The sequence below is a fragment of the Macaca nemestrina genome, chromosome 12 (genome assembly GCF_043159975.1).
Source record: "Macaca nemestrina isolate mMacNem1 chromosome 12, mMacNem.hap1, whole genome shotgun sequence".
NCBI classification, from domain to species: domain Eukaryota; kingdom Metazoa; phylum Chordata; class Mammalia; order Primates; family Cercopithecidae; genus Macaca; species Macaca nemestrina.
In genome coordinates, this window is record NC_092136.1 from 110509883 (window position 1) to 110522233 (window position 12351).

The 12351-nt window shown below is 39.3% G+C and overlaps 1 protein-coding gene across 4 annotated transcripts in view; it reads right to left on the reverse strand.

Annotated features, from left to right (window-relative positions):
* LOC105493640 (Rho GTPase activating protein 20) overlaps positions 1–12351 on the reverse strand; it is a 124607-nt gene that overhangs the window by 17741 nt on the left and 94515 nt on the right. For all 4 annotated transcript variants that reach the window (XM_071075569.1, XM_011761452.2, XM_011761453.3 and 1 more), the window contains 2 exons: positions 11717–11783; positions 9312–9500 (listed from right to left, as the gene is read on the reverse strand). In XM_071075569.1, the coding sequence (XP_070931670.1) occupies positions 9312–9500; positions 11717–11783 (256 nt within the window). The remainder of the gene's footprint in view (positions 1–9311; positions 9501–11716; positions 11784–12351) is intronic.

Sequence of the window (12351 nt, forward strand, 5' to 3'; positions counted from 1 at the left end):
TGTGCTTAATATATATGTGAATATATATGTTGAGTACTTGTGCTCAGTTGTGGTTTGCTCACATTTACTTGATGTTTATTTTTTATTTATTATTTTTTTAAGAGATGAGGTCTCACTATGTTTGCCCAGGCTGGTCTCAAACCCCTGGGCTCAAGCAATCCCCTGCCTCGGTCTCCCAAAGTGCTGGAATTACAGGCATGAGCCACTGCACCCAGCCCTGATTTTATTTCTAAAACAATCAAAATAAAAAGTTATTTGATTTTTTTTTTAGCTTTCACATACTTAAGAAGAATGCTCTATTAAAAAGTTATATACTTAGCTACCCTATGAGTGTTGACAGAGGATAAAGTAGAAATTGAGTCCTTTACTTTATCATAAATACTTTCAGCTGTAGCCATGCCTTTTGCTATATATATGGCATTCAACCTGAGCGTTCAGGATTCCTCTGGGTCTGAGAGAAAAAAAAATTCATTAAAGTTTACTTTCTTACAGAGCTTTTAATGCACAGATCTTACTTTCTAAATGTCACAAAGGCTAATGAAAAAACGTGCTATTGCTATAAAAAATACGAGTGATGTAAATAAATGTAAAGCAAACTAAATTCAAGTAAATCTAGTTTTCCTAAATGTCCCTGGCAAGATTCAAGTTAGTGTGTTTACATGCTTAAATTAGATAACTTAATGTTAAAATTTACAGTGCTTAAAACTTTGTGTTTATATAATAATAATCATAACAAAAATGTTAGAAATTCTATTCCGGCCATATAACTTCCCAAATTAAGAATATCCCCACCTTTTTTTTTTTTTTTTTTTCCTAGAGTAGAAAACACAGAGGTGAATACTGGAACTACAGGGTAAACAGGTAGAAAAAAAGATGTATCCCGTATTTTACCAGCCACCATAAAAGTTCAATTCTAGTTCAGTCCTAAGTCTGAAGTAGGTGTGGAAAGTGAACCTACTTTGGGCATAGAGCTGGGAGTTCAGGACAGACTGGAACTCTAAGAACTATTTCAGACTACACTCACAAAGATTCCATTTAATTCCAGAACTCTTCCACTCCAAGTTTTTCCATACTAGGGATGAGTAAGCCATTCAATCTTTCATTTAATTTCTACTCTGTTCTATACACTAGACTAAGCCCTGGGATGAGTTCCCAGGTCTTAAGAAGGTCATTGTCTAAAGAGACAAGTAGATTATATAAACAGATAATCATAATGTGATTTTAAAAAATGTGTTACACTAGAGATATGTATAAAGTGTTACCTGCCTGAAAGAACGAAGATTTCCTAGAAGTAATGATGGCAGCAGTGGGCTGTCTGGAGCAGCTGCTGCAGTCACACTGGCTGTAGCGGGGAGGCATGGCCAGGGCTGTGCACTTCATGGAGCTGGCAGGCGCTTGGGACAAGTGGGAGCCCTGCCCCTTCTGAGTTGGGTGGGAGGTCCCTGGGTGCCTCTGTAGACACCCAAGCCATGGCTATGGACGTTGGCATCCCTGGGCTCTCAGGACCTGGGAGCAGGTGGGAGCCCTGCCCTCCCGGGTACAGCTGCAACCACCTAAGTTGTGGTTGCAGGCCTGGGCTTCTCACTCCACAGAGCAGGTAGGAGCCCTGCCCTCCCAGGAGCTGCAGCTACCCAAGTCATGGCTATAGACCAGGCCTCCCTGTGCTCTTGTAGGGGGCAGGTAGGAGCAGGCAGGAACACCGCCCTCCTAGGTGCAGCTCCAGTCACCCAAGTCATGGTTGCAGACCCAGGCCTCTTGCTCCATTGAACATGCAGGGCCCCATTCCCCATCCCCCAACACAGCTGTAGCCAACCAAACTGCAGCTGTAGACGTAGGCATTTCTGTACTCTTGGGTGCTCTGTAAGGCCACCCCTGCCCTCGCAGGCTCAGAAGTGCCTGCTACCACTGCCTGGCTTCTCCCTACTGTCTGCACCTGCTCTGATCACGGTGCAAAGTTGGGTGAGCCCAGGTGCTGTTGTAGCCCAGCTGGGTTGTGCACACACTTGGGGCAGTGCTGACATGCCAGCCCCCTGGTGCTTTGGCCTGCTCTGGACTTTGGGTGCCAATGAGCATAGCAGGGAAGCCAATGGGGGGTTGAGGCAGCTCAGCACTGGCCTGCAGGCGCCTCTTTGCACCTATAGCCCAGGCACCATGAACAGCAGCAGGAGGCAGAAAGGTTCCTGGGCAGAAGGGGGTGAGTCCCTGGTGAGGCCTACTTTCAGGCCAGGGAGGGCCTGAAGGCTGGGAGCCAGGCTGCCAGTCCTGTGGACTGGAGTGGGAACTTGTGGTGCTTTTTCTGGGCCTGCCCATGGCTGCCCATGGACAAATAAGCATGCTCTTCCTCCCCTCTGAGGCCCATAAAGCTCCTAGGCTCAGCCAGAGCTAAGCAGATGTCCTGACAACCAGCTGCAGAGAGGACTACCCACTCCAGGGCCTCCTTTCTGCTGAGAGCTGCAGACGTGAGGATGACCATCTGCAGAGAGGAGCTACCCACTCCAGGGCCTCCTCTCTGAGAGCTGCACAGATGACAAAACCACCAACTACAGGGAGGAGCTACCCTCTCTGCTAGGAGTTGGACATCTGACGGGACAACCTGCTTGCAGAGAGGAGCTACTCTCTTTGCCAGGAGCTGAACACTTGATGGGACACTCTGGCTGCAGAAAGGAGCTGCCCCCTGTGGGTCTCCTCTGAGCTGTTCTATTGTTCAATAAAGCTCCTCTTCATCTTGCTAACCATTCACTTACTTGTCTGTGTGCCTCATTCTTCCTGGTCACAGGATGAGAACTTGGGACCCACTGAATGGTGAGGCTGAAAGAATGGTAACACAAACAGACAGGGCTGAAACATGCCCCTTGCTTACCACGTTGTGTGTGAAGAGAAGGAGATAAGAGCTGTGGCCCTTTGGGAAGCCCAGACCTGGGAGCTCCCTGAGCAGGGCTGTGGCTCCCACTTTGAGTCCCTGCAGTTCCTGGCATCTCCAAGCTTCTGGGCACCACTGTGTTCCCTGGTGCCAGCCATGGAAGCTGCTGGTAGTGTGCCTGATCTGGCTGCAGCCTCACAGCCAGCCAGCACCCGTGCAGGCACGTGGAGCTGTCCGCTCGACTGCAGCAGTTGGTCTGACTGTGTGCAGTGGCCAGGCCCCAGGCTCACTCACACACCCCTCGCCACTCCACACCTGACTTGCCTCTGGCAGGCATGGGATCCAGGCTGGTAGTAAGAGCCAAGTGCAGCCTGCAAGGCCGAGTGGGTGGAATGAACCCAGTGGACTGAGCAAATCTTGGGCAAAGGCGTCATTGTCCACAGAGATTTCTGGCCGGAAAAGTGACAACCCCAAAGTGTTGTAACAGTAACATCTAATAGTAACATGCAACGGTAACAGTAACCTGTAACAGTAACATGTGAGTGGGACCTTGAGGTCAGAACTTTGAATGTCTATATCTTGAACCTTCACAATTAACACTAGAGCTTTCCCACTGGGGACCAACCATTCCAAAGACGAGTTACAGATCTCAGTCTCAGAGGGGGCCTTCTGAAAGATCTACTGCTCTTATGTTTTCAGTATAAGGCTGTTTACTAGGAGGCCTTCTCTACACTGAGGCAGAAATTTGAAAAACAGATTGGCAATGACTGTGTTCACCAATGGTTATCCTGGTTAACAGGGATATTTTCTGAAAGCTTATTAGAGAAAGCTTTATATTTAGTTTAAAAATAAAATATTTTTCTCAGACAATATTCTAACAGAAATCATTAGATTTTAACCCTTTGTTTCCAGGGGAGAAAACAAGACATGTTTTTCACATTAGAGACCGTGCAAAATACCCATTTCCTAGGACTAAGCAATTTAAGAATTTATGAATTCTGTGGATTTTAAATATACAGGCCACAAACAAGTGTGAAAGATTCTGACTAGAACAACTGGCACTTGGTAAATAAGGCAAAATTCTATGTTTATACTATGTGCCAAAAAAGAAGTATTAGCTCATTTTTCCCCATTAGAAGTCAGGTTAATAGCTGGTATGTATGTGAACAAAGCAGCATGAAGATACTCTTGCTCAAATTAGAACATGACAAAGAAGTAACAGGCAAAGGAATGAAGACAAGTCAAATAAGATGGCTGTTACTTGTGTGAGCTGTTATAAAGTCTTGCAGAATATGGAGACTTTAGCTGGCATGTTTTAAATTATGCATATTTTAATCATTCAATCAGAGGGCACAAACTATGCTCCCTGGACCAAATCTGGCTTGCCACCTCCCTTTGGATAATTTGTGAGCTAAGAATGGCTTTTACATTTTTAAAAAGTTGAAAAAAATTCAAAAGAATAATACGTAGTAACATATAAAAATTATATGGAATTTAAACTTTAGGCCAGGCGTGATGGTTCATGCCTGTAATCCCAGCACTTTGGGAGGCCAAGGTGGGCAGATCGCCTGAGGTCAGGAGTTTGAGACCAGCTTGGCCAACATGGTGAAACCCCATCTCTACTAAAAATACAAAAATTAGCCAGGCGTGGTGGCAGGCGCCTGTATCCTAGCTACTCGGGAGGCTGATATAGGAGAATCACTTGAACCCGGGAGGTGGAGGTTGCAGTGAGCCAAGATTGTGCCACTGCACTTCAGCCTGGGTGATAAGAATGAGACTTCGTCTCAAAAAAAAAAAAAAAAATTCAAATTTTATTGTCTAGAATAGTTTTACTGGAACATGACCACACTTATTCATGTAATGTCTATGGCTGCTTTCACTTCACACTCAATAGCAAAGCAGCTGTGACACAGATGGTATGTGGTGCGTTCATTACTTTGCACTGCTGCTCGGGGCACTACAAATTGCAGTGACCCTGTTACATCTTGACTGTTTCAAATGCCACATGTATCATGATACCACAACATCTTTTTTATTACTTATTATGTAAAAACAATAAAAGAAAAGTGGACTTCTTCTAATGTTAAATTTTTAAGGCAAAGTGAAATGCAGATAACTTTGTTATGGAACTAATGGCAAAATATTATGTTTACTGTGCAATGAAGTAACAGCTGTGGTTACAGAATATATGTCAGTGGTTAACAGACCAATGGTTAATCATAATGTTCCCAACTCATAAGCAATGGATCAGAAAAATATTTAATATGAAATATATCATTACTGCAGCATTTCCTCACAAAAATAAAAATGAGGCTACAATAAAAGTTTCTGAGTGGCTCATTTGTTAGCCAACCAAGGAAAGCCATTTACCCATTTACCAATGGTGAACTGATTAAATCTGTGTGCTTGCAGTAGATTAAGAAAGAGGTCCAGAGAAACTAGATTTAAGATTATCAGCCTTTTAGTGAGAATAGATGATTGAATAGTTGAGGGCATTAGGAGTAATATCAATAGTAAACTAAAAAACAAGGCAAGTGACTTTCCTTCGTTCTTGATGAAGTGACAAATGTTACCAATAGCACTAAGTTGTCTAGCTAAGAAGTCAATGCTGAGTTTGAAGTGACTGAAGAATTAACCTTGAATAGTCTGCATAGAACAACTATGGGTAAGAATATTTTCAAAGCATTTGAGAAAACAATAATTCAGTACAACCTGAAGTGGAATCTGCTGTGTTATATTTCATGGTAGTGAAAATATGTAGAGCAGAAAAAGATGTAATTTGACAAATTTAGAAAGCTTGTGAAAATTTAAAGTGTTTAATACCTATGATTATTCATTGTATTGTTTTGATCAGTGGTACTGCCTGAAAAATATGGAAATTTATCAAGTGTTACTGGATCAGTACTGTCAACAGTGAACTTCATTTACTCTCATGGACTTGATTATTGTCAGTTCTGCGAATTTTTGTTAAAAATAGATGCTAAACGTTATCCTGCATTATGCTATCACACAGCATTTCAATGGCTCAGCACTGCTAAAGTTTCATAGTGATATTTTGAACTCAGGGCCCAGATTGAACTTGTTATGAATGAGAACAGCCTTCGACCTCTATTAATGGACACTAAATGGCTTTGAAAGTTAGTTTTTGCTGTAGATATGATGATGTTTCATAATAAATCCAACCTAAAATTACGAGGCAAAATAGTGCTTACATACAAAGTTTTTACTGTAGTCCTTTGGAAAACAATGAATGTTTAATTACAAGTAATATTAAGCTGCTTTATACACTTCTTGTGCCATCAAAAGTTAAAACAAGAAGCAAGATCTTGATTCACATAAAAATTTACAGCAGATATGTTTTTTGAGTTCAAACTACAGTTTGAGTAGTGTTTCTCAATACAAGAGCAAAGGCGATTTCCATATCTCAAAATCCATTTCACTATGCAACTGAAGAGCTTCCACCTAACCTTCAATTGAAAGTGATTATCTGCAATGAAATGATATGCTAAAAGGCAAATATCAGGAGAAGAATCTAACAAAATTCTACAAATGCCATGTAAAAGAGACATATGCTGAACTGAAATTAGATGCTTGTAGAATGATATCAGTATTTGGCAGTACCTATGTGAGAAAATATGTTTTCAAAGATGAAATATAAAAATTTTATTATAGATCAGAATGTTTGTACTCAATTTTGATGGCTAGATCACTAACTTTAAATTCCAACTAAGTGAAATGTTATCCCTCCAAAGAATTCACTTCTCACTTATTGGATTTGTATTACATAAAATTGTACTCAATTGTTGTTATATTTTGAATTCTATCAATAAAATTTGGTGGAAATTTGTTTTTTTCTCCTGTTACATAACACTTACATAATATCCCTGATTTGTGATACTGACCTGCAAAATTTTACTATCTGTTCCCTTACAGAAAAAGTTTGCTGACCCCTGATCTAAATCACTGGTAAAGGCAGTTGCTCATCAAATTCTTTTGTACTTAAAAAGAAACAACATTAGTGGTTCACCTGTAATTTTTTACACAGGTGATTCTGATGCTCTTAGCTGGCCCTTGGCATCACTGGTCTATAGTTGTTCCATCCCTCATCCCATTTACTATGAATCATTTACAGCTGGAATCATCTAGCCTCCCTTCCAATAGAAAGAAACTAAGCAGAGGATGCCTGCAAGTTAGTTGAGCAAGCCATTAGAAAAACTGGTTAAAACCCTTAGGATTCCTGATTATTATAAAATAAAGTTGACAAGGACCCAGAAAAACAGTTTTGAAAAACATAGGTACAAAGGTAGAAGAGTAGAAGATTATTCTCCTCCTCAGCCTAGTTATAAAGATACCCTATGTATCTTTAATGAGCTGACAACAGACCTATTATTCATTCACTCAATAGATATTGATTGAATACTTATTTGTATATGCCAGGCACTTTTCCAGGTACTGGGGATATAGAAGTGAACAAAAAAGACCAAAATCCCTGCCTTCATGGAGCTCACATTTTAGTGGATGGAAAGACCACAATGTCTCAGTGTTCCCCTTTCAAAATTACCCAAGGTGAGCAAAAAATTTTAGAGTCCAAAATCTCAATTTACTATTATAGAGAGATGACTGTTAACAAATTCAAGGTAAATTTGTGTATCTGATGTTGGCAAGATGAGGGAGTCCCTGATGATTGATCTACTGATTTACTAATGCCTTTGGTAAAGTATAAATTTGAGGCTACGTCATCAACAGAAAGTGACAGGCTGGATGTCCACGTGGGTAGAAATTTATATAACACAGTTGATTCAAGTAGCTGGAGAATGCTGCACAGAAACAAAGTTAAGACTACTCTCCCAGTATGAAATGTCCATTAAGGTTGGTCACTAATGATACAGAGTAGCCCTGATGCTATATGATTTCTTCCAACCATGCAAAGAGTTCATCTAGAGATGAGATTTTAGGAGGTGTATAGGAATGTAGAAAAGAGGGTGAAAGAAAAAGAAGTTTTCTGCTAGACAGGGATGATCACCATAACCATGGAATTCAAGTTGCATAAGGAGGAAAGTAAAGACGGACAGGGGGACTAACAGATGGAGAAAGTGGTAGAGTTTAGTAGGTTTGAAAGAAGCAGAAGGAATCTGGGCTTCCAGAGATGAAAAATAGAATGAACAAAGGCTGGCTGAAGAAAACAGATGGTGGTTACAACTCTTTTTGTCCAATAAAATGTCAAAATCTTGAATCAAAGGGGCGAACAGGAAAATAAGTTTCACAATGCTGTTACAATTTCTTGATGTAGTTATTTCAGAAACTATGTTTTAGTATGAAATATAAATTAGAAATTAAACAACTTTAAATGCATTAGAGGAGATTCTGTTTAAAACAATCTTGGTGTGTATTAACACTTAAGGCAAAAACAAAAACAAAAACAAAAAAACTCCTTACAATGAGTGATTTAATTTGTTTTCTATAAGTTCAGATAGGTACATACAAATGTTTCTTAAAGTAGGGTTGTTCTGTAATGAAGATAGAAACAGTATGAGCTAATTTTTCATTAATACTGTATCAGTTGAATCACACACAGATGAAGGATTTCAGACTTTCCCCTGGCACTCAGACGATGCCAATAATCTGTCAAGTGGCAGGAAGGTGGCCTCAGTGATCTCTCAAGGTCTATGTCATCCCTTTAAACTTACTACGCCTGGGGTCCAAGTTTGGTCCTTTGCAAACACAAATCCTTGGGTCTCCCAGTTCACACTGACAAAGGTAGCTATAGAAATTCACAATCAATTTTCTACTATCTCACTCATACTTTTTGGTATCAGTTTTCTTCTGTTGCTTATACAATCTTCCTTTCAGACAGAGCTTAAAGCTCAAACTTGGGTTAGGGTAAATTACGGTTCTCTTATATTGAACATTACTTTTATCATTCCAGAGTCTTTACTGTGGGGTGGGTAAGAGGCTGCTATGTTCACAGGGAATTCATATTAGAGTAGTAGGCTAAGGAGAGACTTCTGTAGAAATCATCTTAGTCTTCACATACTTATCAGCACCAGAATCCAGGTAGGGCATCACAATCTTCTGACACCCATCACTGACAGCCTCCTTTTTATAATGCAGCCATTTAGGGAGAACACACAGTTGGGAGTGTATTACAGTACAAAGAAGGCATTGAAGCACCTGCAGTACTGCTTAGTGCCTTTGACTCTGCAGTAGGAATAAGGTTAAAGGGGAAAGAATGGTGAAGAAAGAAGGAACAGACTGTATTGCTACTAGCTGCTAGCTGCTGATTCTTAGTCAATCATGCCTATTGCTGATTTATAAAACCATCTTTTTCTAAAAGTCCATCTTTCCTTTTCAAAATACTTAGCAAATTCCAAGAAAAAATACCTCATCTGGCGGGAGGTTTGAGTAGTAAATTTATGTTCAGGAATGAAAACTTTGGCTAGAAGCAACTCACCGCTCAGTTGCTGGGCTGCAGCCAGGCGGCTGGGCTTCAGGATGAACTGGCACTGCATCTCTCGGGGGAGCTGTTCCATAAGGAAGGGCTCTTGGAGGTTGAAAGGGGTGGTAGAGTCCTTTGATCCTGGTGTCAGGAGTGCAGTGTCTCGAAGATGGCTCATTTTAATTCCATATGGATATTCATGCCCTACACAGAGAAAAATCTAAATGTAGACTTCAGGCTGACTGGTACTGTTAGCATGTGTACTACAAAATAGGAGTGTACTGCAATTTACTCCTGGTACTTTTGGCATAAAGAATCCCTTTGTTTGACAGAATGATCATTTACACTCTTACAGTTGGAGACCAGCATGCAGGTGGTCCTACCAAAGTAGTTTTAAGGGGAGGAGGGAGAAAAAGAAGAAAAAAATCTTTAAAGATTATCTTGTATGGAATGAATGCACAGATCAGTTTGTGAGTTCCATAATGCTGACTTTTCCAATGTGTGCATCTAAGGATAATTAAAGGTATTCTATTGTCTCCTCTGACATTAACTAGATCTATAATTTTTCAGCAAATACATGTCCTTGCTCAGTCTCAAATCTGATTTAAAATATTTTTTCTACCTACCACAGAAGTATAAGGATCTATATATGTCAAGTATCACTATTATTAATATTATTTAACACAAGATGTTTGCCTGAAAACATTTCATTAGTTTTTATTAGTTATATAGTTAGTTACTCAAGAGCATTGGGACTGGTTTGATTTATGCTTCTCTCTCACTGCTGCCCTCTGAGATTGATGTTCAGAGGCAATAATCAGAAGGAAGACTGCAGGGGATCAGAAACACAGAAACAGATGCAAAAAGGAATGTACAAACTATAAAAACTAAACCCTGGACATCTGACTACAACATGATTTTAACTCTTTAGTATTCTAAGTAATTATGTCCTTTTAGTGTGGTCCTCAAATACCACTGTGATGTAGATTTTTTAAGTACAGAGAGCAAGTTCCCTTCTATTCTTGACTTATCACTAAATGTAACTCAGCGAATTCTTACTCTTCCTTTTCACCTGGTCTAGGCATAAAATGTCAATGTTTCATTTATATCAAGTACTACAGCAGCTTCCAGAGATTAAGGCAGAAAAAGGCTTCTATGACAATAAAATGAAATCAATTTATCAAAATAGCTGGCAGTTAATCTATAATTGAGGTCTACAGAGCACATTAAAATAATGATTAAGCATTGCTGCTAAATCATGGGACAATAATGTCCTATGTCCCATTGTTTTTCAGTAAGAGCTAGTCGGGAAGCTTGGGGCTGTCATAAGCCTAAAAGTTACCATCTACATAGTTTTCATTAATATATTTTATTAAAATAATTATTTTAAGTGTTTGATTTTTAATAACTTTAACTATTGCTCATTGACTATTACAAAAATGACATTAAAAATTTGAAATACAGTCGATTTTGTCTTCAGCTCTGTGCATGATCACTTTCTGTATTCTAAATCTGAGCATATACATTTGTAGAAAAATTTGGTTTTAGATTACTAAGATCACTTGAAACACTGAATTACACAGTTGTGACCTCAGAGATAAATGAAATAATTACATGAAATAATGCATACAATATGCTCTGCATGATGTCTGGCAGGTAGTAAGCATTTTAAAATTGTTAACAGAAATTGTCATCATCATGATTATCATCGTCATCATCTCAAGATTTGGTAAAGATACTGTCCTTTAATTGTTCTATTTCTGTTACCCACACTGAATGAAATTACTGATCAAGAAATTTTTTTTAGTTAACGGCTTAAATAAGGTAAAATGGAACATATTTATCAACAATTCCTTATGACAAATGCTGGAAAATCTGACTAGAGAAATAGCAAAACAATTAAGTTATTGAAGTAGCAGATAATAAAGACTTTTAGGAGTCTAAATGGGTTAATCTGATTTTCTTCATGAAGCTTAGGAAGGTTCTGGGTATATAGCAGGTGTTACATACTCACTGATGAATTAAGATGCATGGTTGTATTTTAGATGGTCTTCCATAGAGGCACATAGTAGGTAAGGGAACAGGAAATGTAAAAACTGAATATGAAAAACAAATGTATGGAGAAAAATACCAATACATATTTCTTTCTTAGAAAAAAATTTAAAAAGCTTTGGCAGGATGACTCTTGTCAAATGAAAAAGCAGAGAGAAAAGTTTGTATTTCTCTTCCCAACTATACCATTAGCTTGAATGAGGAGATATTATTTGTCTAGTACAGAGTAAATTCTTGATAGATATTTATTAAATGAACACCATGAAATTTCCTATTTAAGCTTAGGACCATATGACCAATTCTCGGAGACACTTAGACTTATAATTAAAACACAATCGATGCTATCTTAGACTTCTGCAAAAACTTACCAATGAGTGGGTATGGAGCCTCTTCTTTTCCAGAATTGACCCATAATTGGTAATCTCTCTCAGAGCCCTTAGAGATAAAGAGTTAAATGTCACAATAAATCTTTCACATCTGATACTTGAATGAGGACACTTTTTTTTTTTTTTTTTTTTTTTGGTTTTGTGTCCTCCCTCCTGCCCCCTACTCAGTGATGGTTAGAGATCCATGAACTGCAGTGGAATCAGGCCTTCACTATATAGGTAGCCTACAGAGTGTAAAATCATAGTTAGGCCCCTTTACAAAGGAAAAACAATCTTCCTGGCTCTAAAAGGCTAATCTCTCCTTTAGAGTCCTGACTTCTGCTATGTTCCTCCACTTCTCAGAGAATATTGGGCTTAACCTCCAACATGCCCCTGCAAAGACAACCTTATTATCCAGAAAACCACAAAACACTGCTGTGTCTATGATTAAAAAGTAATATCTCAAAGGCTGATTATTAGCTCAGCTGCTTCTGAGCAGGAGAATGACCAAGAGGCTTTGAGGAGATAAGTAATTGGCACAACCTCTACTGGCTTTAGTTTAGGCAAGTTCAGTCCTGGGGAAAGAAAGGACAAGAATTCTATTCTAGAGAATAGGCCCAGTCATGGAAAACAATAAA